Source organism: Perca fluviatilis, chromosome 10 (assembly GCF_010015445.1).
Source record: "Perca fluviatilis chromosome 10, GENO_Pfluv_1.0, whole genome shotgun sequence".
Taxonomy (NCBI): Eukaryota; Metazoa; Chordata; class Actinopteri; order Perciformes; family Percidae; genus Perca; species Perca fluviatilis.
Genome location: NC_053121.1, coordinates 31,001,955 through 31,023,139, shown reverse-complemented (window position 1 = coordinate 31,023,139; position 21,185 = coordinate 31,001,955). Strand labels below are relative to the sequence as shown.

Sequence of the window (21,185 nt, the reverse complement as noted above, 5' to 3'; positions counted from 1 at the left end):
CTACAATCTGCAACATATATACAGGATGTCATTAAACATTATTGACATGTATCATGTAGCACCACATTATCTGTTATAGTTCTACCTTTTCGTCTTCAAACAATTTCCTTCCGTCATTACAGACCTGTGTCGATCCCTAATTTGAAAATAAATGATTTGTTCTGAGGTAAAAACAACCAGGAACAGGACTTGTTAGATATTTCTGGTCCCAGAAGTGACAGATGTGATTAGATGGGTTACATTTGATGCCCCCCCCCCCACCCGCAGGCCTAATAACAAGGATATTGCCATTAATGGGCAGCCTGCCTTCATCCCTTTTGATGTTGCAGGTTGTCATTGCTTAATCCAGTTTGGCCAGAGGCATTTACAATGAATTTATATTTTGGTTGTTTAACTGAGAGCAACATGCAAGAAATTTGGATCACTGGATCAACAATGTTTCTAGCAACAGAACGTGCAAGATCAGTTGTATCAAATACACCAGAGCTGCTAAAACATGCGACGAAATAAGAGCAGAGGGAGAAAACACAGAACAGTAGAGTCAGTGTTATACCCTGCTATACCCTTACCAAGTACTTCCACAGCTAGTTTGAAGAAAACAATGATATACTTAATTGTGTTTAAAAGGAAAATAAACTTAGCCTAGAAATTTAGACGCACCCTAGCGGCAGCAAATTAAATTTGCAGCCATTGGGGTCTAGGCACTCTCCGTTGGCTTGCGAGCTGGAAAAACCAAACTCTGGTCAGGCCAATCACATCGTGTATAGAGTCGGTGGGTGGGGCTTATGGCTGCTGCTGCTGGGAACAGCGGTCTTCTGAACGCCACAGAAATCATTCTTAAAAAAGGAAGATGCGTTCTGAGTTTTGCCGGCCGGATACGTCAAAAGTTTAATCTATCAACTAGCCCTGCTACTTTCTTCGTTGCTCTGCCTGGTTGTAGCGCTATCCTACTGTGTGCAGAGGGAATTTGAAAGACAACCGTTTATCCCATTACCTCCCAGATAGAGCCAAAAGGGGGGGTCCCAAACCCAAAATATTTTTGTGGGGGGGGTGTTAAAGGGACAAAAAAAAAAAAAAAAAAAAAGAAAAAAAATTTTTTGGAGGTTTATTTTTTGTATATTTATAGTCAATAAATTACCAGTTACAAATTAAAGTATTGTTTGATGAGTAATTTATAATCTAGGGTCCTTTGAGCCAAACACCTCCAGCAAGCTTTTTCAGCTGGGTCGAACATTGGGAGAGTTTGCATAGGAGTAGCGTTATCAGCTGAATAGCGTCAGGAGCTAATGGATCCGTGTCTTCATTACCCCACTAATAATGCGCGAAATGATACCAAACGCGTGAAGTAGTACAAATAGGTTATCCACTCACAAAACGATGGATTGTAAAGTGTTAGGACAGCGAAGTTTATGAACACTTGCCTGCTGGCTTCTGCTCTCTGCTGCTGCTGCTGTTACTCGGGCAGTAAGAGTGCTTGAGGGCGTGCTACAAATTACACACCACAAAGAGATGCAACAAAAATATTTATTAATTTAATGATTAAATAAGGTAATGTCTCCAAACTTACCTCAATTATAACTTGTATCCTGCTAATTATTCTACAGTACTTACTTTAAAAAATAAGTGAAATAAAAAAATATTTTTGTTGCATCTCTTTTCGGTGTTGTAATTTGTAGACGGCCCTAAGCACTCTTACTGCCCGGTAGTAACAGCAGCAGCAACAGCAGAGAGCAGAAGCCAGCAGGCAAGTGTTCATAAACTTCTGGTGTACTTACAAACTTTACAATCCATCGTTTTATGAGTGCATAACCTATTTGTACTACTTTAGACGTTTGGTATCATTTCGGCATTATTAGTGGGGTAATGTTAAGAGACACTTCGGATCCATTAGCCCCTGCGCTAAGCTATTCAGCTGATAATGCTACTTTACGCTAACTCTCCCAATGTTCGACCCAGGTGAAAAAAGCTTCTGGGGGGGTGTTTGGCTCGAGGTCATGGTGCAAAGGACCCTAGGGTGAAATTACTCCGAACCATCACTTTAAGCTAACACTCCCACCAACCTGAACACCACCTGCTGAAACTAAGAGCTCTCAACAGCGAGCAGAGAAGTTGAACTAACTAAAATTAAGGGATAAATGGTTGCTATATAAATTTTTATAGGATCAATAGCATTAAATAACCGTTATATGTAGCTCATATGCTTATATGTAACCGTTATATACACATATACATACATACATATATATATATATATATATATATATATATATATAGACTGTATATTCCAAAATTCCAGAGCGCAAAGTGACCGACTAACAGTCCACAACCCAAAGATATTCCATTTGAAATCATATAAAACAGAGAAATGCAGCAAAATCCCCATATTTTAGAAGCTGGATCCGGCAAATGTTGGCTATTTCCGCTTGATTAATCAAAATCTATTGTTGTGGATTCATTATTTTCCCAATCCTATAACCGATTAATCGACTTAACATTTCAGCACAATATGCATATTATAAAACAGAGGCATAACCAGAGTGTTACATTGAAATAAAAACACATATTTGATGTATTATGGGGTGGCGGTGGCTCATGGTGTAGCGCGGGTTGTTCATTAATTGCAGGGCTGGTGGTTTGATCACTGGTGTCCACCTGTCAAAAAGTCCTTGAGCAAGACACTGAAGCCTATTACTACTGATAACCAGGCCAGCGCCTTGCATGACGACTCTGTGCCACATCGGTGTATGTGTGTATGTGTGTGTGTGTGTGTGTGTGTGTGTGTGTGTGTGTGTGTGTGTGCATGGCTAAATCAAAGGCACATTGTAAAGCGCTTTGAGTAAAGATTAATATATAAAAATGCTGCCATTTACTTGTCATTTACAGTTTTTAAGAATATATTCCTACGGTGGATATACATATTTGAGATAAAACTTGCATGGAGATGTGTAGAACACAAGGAGAAAAACAACAACAAGGTGGTGTAAAGATACTGCTGCTCTATGAGTGCTACAGGACCGTTACATGTGTAGTCAGTAAAACAATTACACACATATATATATATATATATATATATATATATATATATATATATATGTGTAATTATAATATATATATATATATATATTACATTATATTCAATCTGTGCACAGCAGCAGATTTTGGTAAAATTCTGTAGTTAAGACACCATCACATTAAAAAGTCTCTGTCACACCATGTCCCTCTGAGTGGACAGAAAATTATGTCAAAATCTGCCAACTTACAGAGTACTCTACGGCATATACTGTGTACCAGCTCAGACAGAAAACAGTAATATAGTAGAGGTTTGACAGATACTACGTGTAATGCTGCACGCTGCTGTCAGCCTGTCGTTACTGTCAAAATGATGTTCCTGACAAGCCAGGAAACATGTTCCCACATAACTTTAGGGTAATCTCACAAATCAAAAAAACTCCAAAGGCATTGGAGCCTCTGTTGTTCCTGCCTGCCTGTGTGTGTGTGTGTGTGTGTGTGTGCGAGAGAGAGATTCAATTTTGTGTTTCAGCAATAGGATTTGTCAAACTGCTCGATTTTTTTGAAAGTTTTTCTTTTTAGTTGAGTAATTTCATTATAGTGTGCATTGGAAGAATATTTGGAGCAGGCCTTCATCAGCCCATTATTTATTCATTGACATGGATTTTTCAAATAGTGGTTCACCTCTCACTGAGAAGATGTTGAAAAGCTGTCTTGATCTTAAGAGACACTGGACCTGATGTTGTCTATTTGGAAAATAAATTCTCTATCCACGTCGACCCCTGCACTGTGAATTACTGGCACGAGGGGCATTTAATTAAATCAAAAACTTATCACTCAATTTTTAATTATGCTCCCATACACCTCAGGTTCACTTATGACTTAGTGCCATCTAGAGACCAAGATGGGTACAACTGCCTTTCCATCTTTTCTTATTTTCATTTAATGCAATCCTGGTTATGTTGCATTGACTATTTAATTTAAATCATGTGAAAGTTTTTAGCTTCCTACCGCTCCTGCACAGGCTTTTGTTTACTTTTAATTAATGTATGTGTGGGTACACGGTAAGTGTGTCGGTATATATGTGTGTGTTTGTGTGTGTAAATGTGTTTGTGTGGGTATCATATCTTTTGTAATAGCTTTTTTATATGCAAACAAATAAGTTAATAAAAGGTTAAAAAGTAAACATAGGCAGGCAATCAACCCCTTTGATTGTAATGTTATTATATTACTGGATTATTGTTACTGATGTATTAATGTGGAAGTAGCACTTGGAGCTAATAATGTTGTTCAATCTGTTACAATGTATTTTTTAAGCACGTCAAATATTTTATTTGTTAAATCTTAATCAGCAGACAGAGTACAGAAGCATTGTCGGCAAAATACACATAAAGCATCAAAAGTAACAGTACTTGTCGCAGAATGAAGAATGTCCCTTACATAATGTCATATTTATCTATTGGATAATTTGTAATGAAGCATTAACTTTTAAGCATCCTTTTAATTGTATTTGGTCAATATAAAACCAATTTTAACTACTCTATGTACTACTGAATAGTTTAATCTATAGCAAGGACTAATATTTTAGAGGCTTAACATATGATTTGTATAAAGAAATCTTAACTATAGCATGTCAGATTAATGTAGTGGGGTAAAAAGCACAACATTTCATTTATGTAGTGCAGTAAACATAAAACATAAAATGGAAGCACTCAAGTAAAATACAAGTACCTCAAAATTGTACAGCACAGTACTTGAGTAAATGTACTTAGGTACATTCCACCACTGGGTAGAAGGTAGAAGTATCTGCTGTACTAATGCATGACAAGGATATTCTTTAATGCTGACAACTGAATAAAGTGCTAATGCAGCGTAAATGCAGGAATCAGACTCTTAATAGCACCTCCATCAGACCTGTCTCTGAACTAGCCTCAGCTATGAGAACAGTCAGTCAGGAAGCCGAGAGGCGGTTCCTAGGGTTTTGGGTGACTTACTCTCACGCAACACATGTGGCGGCTGGACCTCGGGAGGCAGAGGGGTCCTCCCTGCAGGTCAGGTTACCCAGAGCAGCCAAGGGCTAACCACTACCATCTGGCCTCACCTTCCATGTTCACTCCCTCTCCAGGTCTCAATGGCTTCCACATGGCACCCCGCCATCTCAGACACAAACTCTGCAACACACAGAAATACACATTCATTAAACTGATGCACACACCAGGTACACACAAACACACCTACACAAGCTCAGGCACGTACCCATACAATGCACACATAATGTATAAATGTGCACACATCTATCTGCACATGTGAACGCATAAGAAATAAGAAAGTAAAGTTTATTTAATGTATGTAGTAGTAATAAAAATGTGTACAAATCACAAAATTTGAAGATGTAAGATCAAGAATAAGCAAAAAACTAATCAAAAAATTGAGATGCATTTTAATAACATGCACTAATTTGGCTTCATAAATGCATGAAATACATACATGCTCATTGCACACAAGCAAGTATGCACCCATAGCACAAGCACATACGCACTCACAAACACTAACATGTACACACCGATTGCACGCACAACACAAAAAAAGCAACATGCACACAAAACCCACACATGCATACATACAAAGACACATGCATGCTGCCGCGTGCACACACAGAAATACGCACACTACTGCAGGGGTTTTGAGCAGGCGGGGGTGGTGGGGTTTGAGGGGCTTTAATCAGGGAATTCACCTCCAGGGGTTTCACGTAAGCAGGACTGGACGCTGCTCTTCTTCTTGCTTCACACAACGAATCACTGAGACAGCCGGTGCTTGAAAGCCTCAATCCACTGTCAATACAGCTAATGCTATCACAGGTTCTCGGTGTGCAATCTATTGTATGGTTTTATATGCAGCATGTGAAAAAAGCAAAAACAAAAAAAACATCACTATTATACAGGACGTAGTGGTTTGGTGTTTTTAGAAGCGCCAACATTTTAATACCTATTTTGAAACAGCTTTTATTGAATCTATAAATGTACTGTAACTAAAACGTACGGAGCAGTCGAGAGTGCTGCAAGGAAAAAATTATGTGCAAGAGGTCCTGAGCTGGTTTGACCTGAAATTATTGTCAGTTTTACCCTTTATTTCCAACTGAACTTGGTGGTTTACCGACACCAAAACCCTGTTAAGTAAGAACACCGTATAACATCACTGTAGACCGTGCTAACTCTCACTGAGAACTATTTGGGTAGTAGTAGTCAAAGAAATTACAAAGCTAGAGGGGCAGTACAGCCAGCCATTGTGCCATCGGAGGCAAACTCCACCTGTTTTTTAAGCACCGAACATAAACACAGCTTTATTTCATAGAATAATGGCTTGTGAAAAACAGTGAAATTAAAACATTAGACAGACCTGTGACAAGCTTAATTAGAAAAGGGGAAGACTAGGAGCCAATTATTTCCCTCATTATAATACAATATACAGTGCAACATACTCTGAAAGTAAATATGCCTGCTTTGGATCCTTCAACTCTTCATGCATTTCTTTTTTTCATTTATCTGACCTTTATTTAACCAGGATGGTTAAATGGATGGATGGATTCATTTCCAAGAGAGTCACAGCCAAAAATGAATCATAAATCATGAGGTACACACAAGAGAACAGTTGATCACCTTTGCTCTGGTAAAAGACGATAATCTGACTGAGGCAAGGATCAGGATAACACATACATTATGTATTTAGTCCAAATAAACTGTAAGGCTGCTTTATGGTAATATTAGATTTATAGGATTGTTGCAACAATGTAGTCAAGTATATTTTTTTGTTCTTCGAACATTTTTGGTCTTCGATAAGCTGGTAAGTATATTTGGGTATTTCATGGCTTCATTATAGTGTTTTAGTAGATATTAAAGGGAATGAGGGGTGAGAAAGACTGCATGCAAGAAAGGTCAACAACAGGTTGAATAAGGAACGTTTGGATTCACGATCGGCACCACTTGTTAACCATTCCCATCTGGTTATTTAAAAAAATGTAATTGAGTTTCTAGGATATATACCATTTAGTTAAGTATTTAACCTAGCTGCACTGTCCCATTCCACTACATAGTCCTGCTGACCTTATGTGACTCTGCTTGTTTACCAGTGTGAGACAACAGAAAATCACATCAGTCATCCTATATTTACACACTCACCATCAGCCTCTAAAGATGAGACGTGAAAAACACACTGTTGCAACTTAAAAGAAGAGAACAACAGATCAATTCTCTTCAGCACACTGCTGCACCTGTGACATACAAATAATTTGCTTCTCATAGATTTACATTGCACAAAACAATAGCATCTGGGGCGCTGGGTGACAGCTTATCTGCCCCAGCTGAAACAGGAACAACATGCTCTGTCTCAGCGGTAATCTTTGATCAGCTGAAACGCTTTCTGTGATAAACAGTGACTCGATCCCCATGGGCAATCACTCTATAGTGCTGGCATCATGGGAGGTAATGTATGCATAGACGTGTTGAATTCGCCTCAGGCCCTCACACCCACACATGCAAACACGCACACACACACACACACGGGCGTGCACACAGTGAGATAAATTGCTACGCCACCTAGAATAAATACATATCAGCTACAGTGAGCTGGGGCGCTTTGCTCTTTCCTATTAATCCTCAGCATGGTGATTTATTGCCGTGTGCTTGTCAACAGCCATATAGTCTCCTGGAACTGTGGCCGGCCGGGAGAAATAGTGGAGTTTAAGACTAAGGCCCAGCAGCTGCCCTGTAGACTTTTTATGTGCATTCTGGGCCATGCTGCTGAAGGTGAATATATGAGTTGGTTGAACAACAACAACATGTTTTGCACAAAGAGGAATGGGACTGTAAAATAATCTATTCATCATAATCCAACTTTTTAAATTGATCTTCCCAGATGCCGCCGATGTAAAGATTTGCATTCGCCAAGGTGAAAGGCCTGGATGCTTAGCAATCAGTTCAGTGCAGGAAAGTGAATGCAATAAAGGCCCTTCTGTAAGTTATTTTTATACAGCATATGCATGGTAGTACACATTCAGCTGCTGGGGTTAACTCATCCATTTGATTCATTCGGCTTCCACTAGAAAAACAGACTGGCAGCAGCAACAGGACGCTTGTTAGACTGCACCATCTAGTGGTTGTTTATATACTGAGGGGTTTAAAAGGCTGGTGAAATTCAATACTTTTTTTATTGTGTCAACATAAAAAAAAAAAAAAAAAGTTAGGTGTAGCTAAAACCCAATATATCTTATTCCTCTGTTTCCATAGAGCTCCATTGTTGTACAAAAACTATTAAAAACAATTCAATGAGCCACACTGTTGGTTTTTGCGATATGTTTTTTATTACCACTAACTAGGGATGCACCGAATCCAGGATTCGGGTTCGGATTCGGCCGAATACATTGGCTTTTTGACAGGGTTCGGTTTCTGCCGAACCTTTGAAATTTTTTTTTTCACCGAACCGAACCCTATGCTTGCACTACACGCGCAACGTAATGACGCTGCCGTTGATTACGGAAAGGAGTTTACCTAGGTGGAGCATTCAATGCAGTAAGCTGTGAGAAAGTGAAAATGGAACTTGTGAGCAGAAAAAGTGTTGTTTGGCAGTACTTTCAGTCAAAAGAAGGCGATTCAAGTCGAGCTACATGTTTAATTTGCAATGCCGATTTGTCTCGTGGTGGCAAGGACCCTAAACTATACACAACAACGCCGCTGTTAAAACATTTGCGTATGAAACTTCCGAAAGAATAAGAGTTGTGCATGAAGGAATCTACAGACAGCAGCCAAAATGTAGCAACTTCAGGTACGACAAAGGAAGGACAGTCGCAGCTAAACACTTGTGTTAACCAGACAGTGCCTCTCCCGGGCTGTCAGCTGTTCTCTCGGCAAATGACTGCCTACAGTGGGAGCGGAGCGACCTAACAGCCGGCTGCTGCTCGTTAGCTAATGTTAGCTTTCTAATTTCACCCACCCAACATGCCTTCATCATGCACTGGTTAGCAAACATTTGCCAAACAAAATTGTCACTCATCTGGCGATAGCGATGCGCTTTCCTACGATGTGAAAAGAGCGTGTGAATTCAACATCAAGTTGTTACATTTAACTATTTTGAGGCTGTGGACGTTGTTTACTTCATTAATGTGTTTACTGTGTTAATGGACTGAGGATGGGAGTAGGATTCGGTATTCGGTTTCGGCAGAATCTTAACCAGTGGATTCGGTATTCCGCCGAACCACAAAACTCTGGATTCGGTGCATCTCTACTACTAACATCACCAAAGTAGTTTATTTTGTCGATTCCAAATGCACCATCCTGCTGCTGGAAATACTCACACGCCATACAAATATGCATAAATCTGCAGCGGAAAAATAATCCTCAACAAAAACACTGTTTACAACATTTGCTTCAAACTACAACTCACAAGCGGTTTTAGAAAATGTAGCTTAAAAAAAATACTGAATACTGAAGCAGACCTACACATTGTTGGTTTGTCTTTTCATAGGATTTCTTAACAAAATATAGAATTCATTTATTTTTTTATTATATCTAATCTAGGTTTTTGAAGACCCGTAATAGCACATTTGATTCTGACTACCATTTTTACATTTGCCACAAAATTTTAGTGACTAGATCAAATACCCACTTTAATTGGTTTTACAATCCTTACATTGACTAAACAATCTAACCTCAAGGTCCATTTAGTAGCAGTTCTTTCACTGATCATCAGTTCCACAACAGCTAACAAATTAACCTTAATGTGGGTTTCTCTTTTCAACTTCTGTTTCTTAAAATCAAGAATGAACTTTGAACTTAAAAGCCCTAAAGTGCTCAGAAACCCAAATAACGGCAGACTGTAAATATAATACACTACATAGTGAATACGATTTCTGACATTTGTACGCTCCAGAACAGCTACTAAAACGGACCTTGAGGTGCGATTATTTTGTCAATTGCTTTTTCCGAAGTTGAGAATGAAATTTTAAACCTCAATTTGGTCTTTTATTGTGAATTTGACACAGTTACAATACACGATTTAGAAAACACACAACAGGCACAGAGCACCTTTTTCATACCGCGGACAGCAAGGTCACTTTGACTTGATCGCTACAAACGTAAAATAAGGCCACTCCACTTTAAACTGAATTGTCCGTTTGAGAGAAGAAGACAGCGGCTTTTTTTCGACTTACTGGTTTCCACAGTGGCAGAGGACGCTCAGGGGTAATTAACAGTACAAAATAAAAAGTTCTAGACATCTCACATGTCACAATGGACCGACACCTTCATGTGTCGGATTTCACAGATGTTAAAGAAAATGACTGTGTGTATGAAGTTGCTAATATGCATTTTGAATGAAGCAGGGAAAAAGTTTAGACAGCTGATTCAATTTCAGCGTTTTTCTCCATAATAATTATTGTAATAACACTGCTATGACATGACATGAATTATGTGTGGTATAACCCATTATATTATGCATCTAAAACCGACCACTTCCACACAGTCCTAACCAAAAACACACACACACACACACACACACAGTTTAAAACAATTCACTGATCTTTGAAAGAATATTTTGAGAGTATAGCGGAGAGTGTGTCCATACCATTACTGGAGATATAACACAGTCCGACTATTACAGTGAGGTCATTGCAGGGGAATACAGCTAGATGGCACTCTGAGGCTGCACTTGCAATGAAAGCCCCTCTCATCCCTCCAAAACAAACCCATCTAGGCGTCTCCTCTCCACCTCTTTTCTTTACCACTACAGCCTCCAAACCCTCTTCATCACTCCTCATATCTTCCTCCGCCTCCTCCTCTCTCTACCAGTCTATCTCTGTGCTTCTCCATGTCCTTATCTCGCTCCCTCTCTCCCTCTCTCCCTCTCTCCCTCCCTTGCTCCCTCTCTCCCATCACCGTCTCTACTCTGTCCTCTACTGCGCAGCCACAGCCTGGGTTTCGCCTCCGGAGGTTAGCAGCTGCATCAGGCTTCCTGATGCCGGCCGGTTCACTCCTGTGGCCCAGTTGAAGAACATTCTGAAGTAAAACAAAGAAATGGACACAATATATGTTAAACAGTCAAAGCAGAGAAAGCAGAGAAAGTTATTTTATACATTCTACTCTGTTGTATTATGATACCTTAAAGTGCTCATATTATGCTTTTGGGCTTTTTCCCCCTTTCCTTTATTGTGTTATATATCATTTTTGCATCATTTTTGATGCATGCCACATAGCTGCAATTTCTCCATTCATCCTCTCACTCTCCTAATATCCACCCAATAAAGGGCATCTGCCCCCAAAAAATAACCTTAGAAATCAATTATATATGGTCTTAGTAAAGTTTAATTTAGTCTTTTGTCCGTACATTCCCTAAACATCAAAGAGTGTCAATGGATTTTGAACACTTTAAATACATTTATAAATAACAACAATAAAATAGGAGCATATATGCTGCAAATAAATGGATAATGTATCCATTTATTTGCAGCACAAATGTTTGATTATGTATGTAGGATTTATTTAGGGTTTGTGTTTAAACAATCACCCATGCTGGTCAGTTTAACCCAAACTAGTTTCATCACAGAGTGGTAACTAAGCATTACTATTGTTGCTATGGTTACCTGCAGATGAATATACCTTGTGCCCTGATATGTACGTGTTATTTTTTTTTTATCTATTTCAATCACAAATTTACAATGTACTTTGCATTCTATGCTCAGTTCATTCTTGATCACAACTGGTATTCCCAGTAACTAATGTAGTTTGATAGCTGGAAAATGTTTCCTTGATTGAAAGCATCAAAAGCTAAATGATGTTTAGGGTGTCAGTCCCTCAGAATCAAAGAGCCTTTTGGAAACTGAACAATCAGACAGCAATTTCATTTATCTGCCCACAGCAGCCCTACTAGGACAGAATGTTAAACAGAGGCATGGACACATGTTTCAGTGTCAGAGACATTTAGAAGTGCACCACCTGGACCACTCCTGTTTAAAGAGAATGGAAGACAAGAACTATTATGTCCTTAAGACTTACAAGATGGGAGTAACATTTGAGCATAAATCAATTGATGTTAGTTCATCGTTTATGGCCACAGACAAGCGTAGTATGTTGCATACTTGCTTAAAAATGCTGAAATATTTGAATATTATTTGGACCTAGTGTATGTTCCTGATGTTTATCCTGATATTTAAATCAGTAAGTCAACAAAGTGGCATTTTCAATGTACTGTACTTTAATTTAAAAAAAAAAAAAAAAGGTAAATTAGAACCGATTGATAATGTAGTTGCACTGGACGGAGAATGTAAACATTTTTTAAATATGACTCGGGAGCAGAAGAAAGCAAATATTTGGTAGTTATATTTAAGGAAAACATATATGAGCATGTTACAGAGCTCTTTACAGCCTGTAAATTAGACTATGAATCATTATTGTGGCTTCAGCACTCACTCCGCGATGTACTCCAGCGGTGTCCAGGAACCGAAATCTGCGTCAGGCATGAACTTCCTGTTCATTGGCGTATCCAAGGTAACCCTGTTCAAATTAAGCCAGATGACAATCAGACAGACAAACAGAGACAAACAGAGAGCACAGGGTTTGATAAAAAGGTTTGGTCATTTGCATCATGTTTCTGTTTTATTATCATATTCATGACTTCAAATCTCACTTAGCAATTCAACACAGCACACTTTTCTTGTCACCTTTAGTAAAATTATTCTGATATTAACATGCAGTGTCCCTGTGTAATAGCTTATAAACAACAAAACATCCTGACCCAGGTGTACTGTAGTATTTATGTAGAATTGTCAAGGTGTTTAGGCTGAGACTAAAAAGATGTTCAGTGACTACTACTGCTTTTGTAATTGTTGTGCATGGATAATAAAAAAAAAAAAAAACTTGAAGCAATATACATACATTTAAATTACAAGAACATATTTTCATAAAGTAGTATTTAAGGCTAAATAAATTGAAGGTGGAGGCATTAATAGAATTACTTATTTTCCTTCTGTACAAATGCTGGGGGATTCAGGCTGTAACAGAAATGCAAGTCATGGAGCTAATGCTCAACAGATGTGACAGCATACTGGAGAGGCAGACTAACCCCAGCCTCATGTTGGTGGAAAAGCCAACCAAAGAGAATGCAGGAACAGGATACCCCCCCTGAAAACCCATTTTCAGCTTCTCACGGTGACTGTGCAAAAAAGAATCAATAAGCGCACAAAAAAAAAAGAGGAGATAATGCAAAAGCTTCTGTGTGCATCATTCATCTAAAACAGATCATGTGCACAACCACAGATCTACCGGGTGAAGTTGGCAGCCTTATCCATCCTTTATTCCTGCAGCTTATCTTCACCAAGCACTTATCCATCGAACATAAGAAATGGGAGACACAGCTACTTTCGTAGCTTTCATTTTCACTCCTTTTACTGGCTGATGCAGTGTATTTAAAGCTGCACTGTGCAAGATATTTATGTTAAATACAATTATTTGAACTTAAAGAACATTACGAGGCTGTAACAGAAAAGAGATTCACATCCACACTAAGCTAAACTAAGTCCTGTCTAGTTGTAATACTATTCTTCTGCTGGATATGGACTCAATGGTCAACAATAACTAATACAAATAAAAAAATTTAAAAAAAGAACAGAAAAAAAACCAATAACATTCAACAAGTAGTGAGTAAGTGTTCCATGTAGTGGATCAAGAAATAAAAGAATCTCTAGTCTCTTTGTCATAAAGCATCACAGTCCATCCAGATTAGTAAACAGGAATGTGCGGTTTACTAGCACCATGTTATAATGTCTCAGGCTAATGAAGTTCAAGGAAGTCTTAATAGTTTCCTTTTGTTGCTTCAGCCGACAAAACACACAAGGTTGTCTGGTAAGCATTCAATTTTCTCTTCTGTTGGTGTCGGCCCAAGGCCTAACATATTTAACTGCACGGCAATAAATGTCATGGCTGCAACTAACAGCCTATTTTTTTTTTTTGTCGATGATATGTCAGAAAATGCAGTTTCCCAGAGCCCAAAGTGAAGTCTTCAAATTCCTTGTTTTATCTATCAAAATTCTATCAAATATTACGATCATCAAATAAGAGAAAAAAAATAATTAAAATTAAAAAAACCCGATCATCAAAATAGTTAACATTTTCTGTCGCTCAACTAATCAATAAAAAAAAAAGAAAAAAGCAGTAAGCGATGCTGCGCAAACATTGTTGATATTTGAACTCAACTGCCAAGGAAATACAACCCCCCCCCCTCCCCCCTTCAGAAGCTTCGCCCCCCAGATTCACGGACATAACTACTGGCATACTCACATGCTGCCTCCCCCCCCCCCGACCATCAACTGTCGGCGCAAACAGAAGGTAGAGAGCTAGGGGACCGTGAGGAGATATTTGCTGAATTTGACAAAAAGTGTATTGGATTAACATCACTTACTATACCTTTAATCGACTATTCCTTACTGCTCAAATTCCCTCACACTCCCCACCTATTCTCCACAGAAGCAGGTGGAATTCAAAGCTAAACATCCTTTTTCAGACAAAGGACAAAAAAAAATTAATAAAATAAATGCTGTTGATTCTTTTAAATGGTGGGTCAAGTAGACAATCTAACCAACGGTGGAAAAAAATGAGAGCAAAGTGCTTATTTCATTTTACAGTCTTGAATAAAAAAAATATCTATCTTTTCAATATCAAATACTCCCATCCTCAGCAAGTGGGTGAATTATGCTGCAGGTGTGGTTTGAGAAGTGTGTTTTGACATGTTTGTGCCATCGATTGGAACTGCTGTGAATCCAAGCCGACTACAGCTGCTATCCTCCGCAAAAGAGCGAGCCTTTTAGATTTATTTGATATTCAAAGAGACAGGTTTGGTAGACTATTTATTTTGAAACCCCCATGTCTGTGATCTACCTCAGAACTCTATGTGCATCATGTGCACTGTATACACAACATTTCCCTGCAGTACTTACGGTAGTATAGCCACAGCAGCGGCTCCTGAAGGCATTCCGCTGTTTTTCGCTGCGAGACTCTGACACAGCTGGTGGACGGCAGCTTTGGCCATACCATAGCCCACCATGCCTGGAGGGTACAGATAGAAGATTTCTTTTAGTGTCCTGCAGCAAATTCAGTTTGAAAAGGCAACACAGACCACATCAAATGCATCACACACTGTACCCGGTAGTGGAGGACATTGATTTAGTAGAGGGAGGTCAAGTGAAAAGAAACTGGAGAATCTAAGGAAGGAACATCTTAAGACTTTTAAAACTGAAGTAGTAACTGGGTATGTTGGTGTTGTACAAAGGCTCGGATAGGCAGGATGCAAACAAATCACATTCAATTTACTGACTACATGTAAAAACACCCTTAACTTCTTGTTCTCCACTCTCTCGTTAGTCTGTTTATTACACCATGTTTCTGCATGGACCTAGCCTTGGATAAAGTTATTGCAGCTTCAGCATCTGGAAACCGTAAGAGCTTACCCCCAAACATCTGACAAGCTTTCTGAAGAATGCCAAGCATCTCATCCCGCTAAACCAATCTTATGACAGGCTTACAACAAACTGACCAATGAGAACAAGGGGTGGTGACATGGCTTTTATTACAAGCTTTTGTTTTTCGCCAAGATAAAAAAAAAAAACACACTGAAGCCCAGGTCAGAGATGCCAGTCATGCACTAGACTAGAACAAAGACAGTGAAATTAACACAGCTTTGATTATGCTATGAATGTGTAACTGTGTGACAGGTCGTTGTTGCAAATTAGAAGTTGTTCTCAGTCGACTTACCTTGATAAATAAAAAGGTTTTAAAAAAAAAAAAATGAAAAGATTTAATTTTTTAAATCTATCCAAGACTATTCTGATTCTTGCACAACTGACATTTCACAGGCTAATCTTTGTTTTCTGTATGTAAAAAAACTGGACTTGGCATCTGTGTGGAAGATAGAGGCAACGAGCTGTTTGAATAGAATAAATAACATTGTCTGCTGTGCACTGAGAGCTTTTCTTTTTTGTCATAGAGGATAATACGTTTAGGGATTATGAAAAAAGTCACATGGAGGGCACAGAAAAGACCCCTCTCCGTCTGGGGCTCAACCTTTGGTTTAAATCCTAAATGAAAGGTTAGGATTATTAAAAAAAAAGAAAAAAAAAAAGCCCTTCACGAGGTTTGACAACCCTTTCTTTGTAACTGGTGATTGAGTCAGAACAGGAAATGCTGGGCAGGACATTTTGGTCAATCTCAGGTGATCATACATTTCTTCCTTGGCTGGTTATCTCCCACATCTTCTAATGATTATATTTCCAACATTTAACTGGGTATTGATTCATAAAACTTACAACAACATTCAAAGTCAATTAGTAATCCTAATCTGCTTTTCTTGTTTCCACTGCACAGATGATCTGGATTTGGTCAACGCTCATTCACTTTTTAATCACTTTGTTTGATCAAAAGCACACAGAAAAAAGGATGAAGTACCTCACACCAGTGTTTGTTATATTTGTTATATATTTGTTTCTTTATATTGATTCACATTTCAGTAGACCGCCACACAAATATGGGGTTTTGGAAAACAAGTTTTCCAGTTTTTTGCGTTTAAAATACTGTACAATCCCTTAAAAAAAACAGATTTGCAGGTTCCTACATAAAGTAAATACAGACTCAGTCAAAAGAGAACAATAGATATCAGGAACCCAAAACTGCATCAGTGCAGTTAACAAACTCTGTCCACGTGGATAATGTGTGTGCAGCCACAGCTGCTGAGTCATTCTCTTCGTAAGCCAGCAGCCGATGAGCTTGTGTGCTCGGTGCCGACTGCTGAGGAAGGGCTTTGTATCGCTGTGGAGTTGGATCTCAGCCCATCACATGGCACCACACCAAAGCCTCTGTGGCCTCCTAACATGAGGCTGGCTGGTGTCACATTAACAATGGTGAACTATATGTGGAATTAAATTCACCAGCACACATAGGGGGTGGGAATTTTTAGGCATGACTCAAATACAATTCAGAGGGTTATATAGTTGCATCTTGATGCATCAAACTTTTTGATTTCGATACACGTTTTTTTCTCACTGTGTGACTACTTGCTATTTAAAAAAAAAAAAAAAAAACACATTTGTAATGATCCATTATTAAAAACTTAGGAATGCTGAGGCAGGGCTTTGTATTACATTTGCCATCATACTTCCCAGCATTGCAAAGAACCAACAAGCAAAAAAAAGCTTTGGCTGTAGCAGCATCCTTGTAACAAATTAGACTTCAGCATGTCCTGAATTATGACAAAAAAGCTGCCATTATTCACAATAAATAATTAACTGATTGCTTACACTCAGCCATCCTCACCAAAACTCAAGTAGTAGCCTGGCTTAGAATGTAAAAATGCTGCACGTTTACGTTTGTTACGCTTTACCATTCAATTAGTTCAGCCTTAAGAAACGTTAACGCGACACAGTGGCGCACATGTTTTATGTCCGTTACACTTCACCATCCAATCGGTTCAGCCCATGTGCATATATGTCGCGATGCATCCCAGAATAAAATTTTATAATTATCAATACAACCATTCTCTGCATAGATCCACAGAAATGCTATTCTGTATCTCCGCTGTAGTAGAATTCCTGCTTTATTGTGATACACAGGCTTACTGATTAATAACGCTGCAACTAACAATTATTTTTATTATTTTCTCAAATGTCAAATAAAATGGTCAAACAATACAATCAGAATTTCTCAGAGCCCCAGATAAAAAAAAGGTCTTGAACTTGCTAGTTTTGTTCAACCAACAGTCCAAAACCCAAATATATTTAGTCGACCCTCATATATGACAAAGAAAAGCCACAAACACTATTATTAAAAAGGAGATGGAACTATCACCGTTTGGTTTGATTGCTTATTATTGATTATTGAACGATTAACCAATTGTAAAGATAGTTGCTATTTTCCATATCTCTATCGACTAATCATTTCACCTTTATTTTTTTATATAAAAATAAATAAAAAACAAGTACTAGCTACCCCAACAATTTCCCACATGATGTTAAGTTTCCTTGCCATGTTATGCAAGTACGACTGCACTTGTGCAAACAGATGATAAACTCATCTGTGGCTCCGGAGACGCTTTCCATCTATTCCATTTCAACTTGAGATTATTAGCATTTGTTTTACATAATCAACCAGTTCTATTCTACATACCAGTTCATTTGTTGCCTTTTGTTTATTGTCTTCTGTAGTCCTTAGCTGCTTTGATGAACAAAAAAGCAGGTCAGGGTTAAGTCAATTGCTCAAGGACACTAAGAGAGCACAGGGTTGCTGATTGACAAACCGCTGCTTTCACAGAGCTCATCAGCCATTCTGTCTTTTCCCCTCGTTTGGATTTCTTGGATCCATTTTATCGACACCTTTTCCTTGCATTGTTGTGAGCTGCGTTAGATCCCCTGTGTCTCTGATCAGTATATCAATTCCCTGGTCAGAGCCCTGCAGTGCTTTCTATTACCTACATCATTTGAATTGGCAGGTTGGACATCAAGCTATGTGCGCAATTCCGTTTCCAATAAATCAAAGTCTGCCTGCAACCTTGACGTGACACACGGCCAAACCAGGTCATCATGATGTGAACAGTAAACACAAATGTGTGTGTCTTACCTCCAGTGCCCGACAGAGCTGCTTTGGCTCCAGACAAAGTCAACAGCCCGCCTGGTTTTAGGTGCAGAGCCGCGAGGTGGCTGGAGATAGTGGAGGTCCACACACTCTGTTTCCACATCAGATCTGTGTTTTTGTATAAATCTAGAGAGAGAGATGTGGAAAATAATTATTAAAAAAGGAAAGCCTCATTTTAAATTCATTGGTATATCATACTATAAAATGTATCCATCATGCTTATGCCATTGATACATCACTTTGGCTTTTGTACAGATTAAATGAATAAAATACATGTTAATATGTGAGCTTTAGAGGTGCTGGTAGGACGACTTTGTTAACTTTGAGGAGGGCCATGCTATGCTATGCCAGCCGTTTCCTAATGTTTCCATTCCGTATGCTAAGCTGAGTTAATCAGCTGCTTTTTATTTACTGTAGAGTTTAAAAAGTAAGCATGAGTGGCAGCGGGAACCAAATGGTTGACAGTTAATATTAAGGCAAACAAAAAGTTGAACTCTGACCTTTGGAACTACAGCTTCCTCCCGCCCATCCTCCTGCCACACACAAGATAGCATCCACTTTCTGCTCCCCTAGCAACTGGGCCACATCTGCCGTCACCTGCACAAAATGAGAGATAACTATAAAGCCACAGTTGTTGACTACCTCTCAGCTGGAAATGTTTAATATACACTGCCTTTAGGTCAACAAACAAAACAGTAGGTGATGACTACAGGGAGTTATGTCTTACGCAGCCAAATGTTAGAGTGACAAAGACAACCATACACTCATGAAAAAGTATAATTCAGAATTAAAAATAGATTGTGTAAACTGACTAAATAAGACCATAGAAATGTGATAATATACTATCCAGTATTCTATAATAATACATTTAATTTACATCATTATTTGTCTTAGGGTGACCTGTCCTGGTTGAACCCAGCACTAACTGGATACACAGCATAGCAAATAAATTGATGGACCTGTCGCAAGACTGCAAATAGCCTATATTATATTGTATCATATAGTGGTAAAATTATATCATGGTTGAATTCTGAAAGAAGACGTCTGGCATTAAACAAAGCAGTCAAACCAGCGACGTGGTGGTGAAAAATTATAAAATATATATAATTATTACATTCACCAACTTTTTCCCCCCTTTCTTTTCCAATGTGACATGAACGCACCATTTAGCATACACATTTCTTTCTTAGCTAAGCAAAACTGAGCAATGCAAAAAAACAACAACAATGAAACATATTTATTAGCTACTGGATTTATAACAAGTTAGACTTTAGCTGCTGGTTGTAACGTCTTAAGAGTTGCCTGTTAGCTCTTCATTTTGACATTTATTAGACAGAAACATCAAATATGTATAATTCATAAAGCTAACGGTCATCTGCAGCTCACCTGTCCTGCCTGCTCGTTGAAAGATTCACCCAACTTCACGATCACGTTCTCATTTGCCTCCTCGTTTGCAGCCATGTCGATGCAAGCAACCCACTATATTAATTTCATAGAGAGAAATAGTTAGCTTATCAGTTAGCATCGCAGATTGTTAGCCTTTAGCGAGGATTACCTGCTATCACTCACCCATCCTTTGGATTTGAAATGTTGGACACACTTTGAGCCCAGAGCTCCTTTTCCTCCATAAACGATCACCCGGTTAGCAGCCATGTTAGTGACCTGATTAGCAGTAAGCAGAATGAGAGCTGGAGCTGAGGCACACCGAGGCAGAGAGCTGAGGCTAAAATACAGAGAGGAGGGGGCGTTTCTCTTCTCTGTTGTGCAACAAGTTGGCGGAGCTAATGCTGCTTTCAAAGACGATCGGAAACACCACGATTAAAAGATGAACCATGCAGTCTATGTATGATCCTCATCATCCAACAGTGGTGGAGAAAGTATTTTAAACAAAAATACTAATTCCACACTGTTCAAATAATATGCTGCATGTTAAAGCCCTGCATTTTAAAATGTAAGTAAAAGTGCTCAATGCAAGAAATGTTCTCTGGTATTGTTATACTAAATATTCAGATCTTTACAAGTTTAAAAGTAGCAATACCACAGTGTAGAAACATCAAGTACAAATATATATTATTGTGCAGTTGTGTAATGCATTAACATTACTTTAATGTTGCAGCTGGTCAAGATGGGGCATATTTTTCACTATATACACTGCTGGGTAGCTTGTGATTTTTACCAAGGGTAGCCTAAACTTATCTTTATCCATACTAATACACAATCATTGATTTGTTGATTATATTTAGTATTATCCATCTGGTTTCTGCAGTGTAACTAGAAACTACAGTTATAAAACAAATGTTGTGGAGTAAAACGTACAATATTTGCATCTGAATTGTAGTGGAGAATCAGTAGCAGAACAGTACAATTACCTAATCATTACTGTTATCCAAGACATTATTTTGTCTTGGCACACTTGATGCATTTAAAAAAAATCTTAGTTCTTGAGACCTAAAAATGGGAAACGATATCATTTAACTTTAATGTAAAAGTTGAGCTTATTTTGATAAACAATATATT

At 38.5% G+C, this 21,185-nt stretch overlaps 1 protein-coding gene across 1 annotated transcript; it reads right to left on the bottom strand.

The window, feature by feature from the left end:
- Window positions 1–10,000: 10,000 nt before the first annotated feature.
- On the bottom strand, window positions 10,001–20,406 carry qdpra (quinoid dihydropteridine reductase a). Its single transcript, XM_039814050.1, has 7 exons — window positions 20,238–20,406; window positions 20,055–20,147; window positions 19,169–19,265; window positions 18,654–18,794; window positions 14,987–15,095; window positions 12,465–12,548; window positions 10,001–11,054 (listed from the first exon to the last, which is right to left on the bottom strand). Exons 1-7 carry the CDS (start codon window positions 20,319–20,321, stop codon window positions 10,952–10,954), a joined length of 711 nt encoding a protein of 236 aa, XP_039669984.1. The 5' UTR covers window positions 20,322–20,406; the 3' UTR covers window positions 10,001–10,951.
- Between the last annotated feature and the right edge of the window lie 779 nt (window positions 20,407–21,185).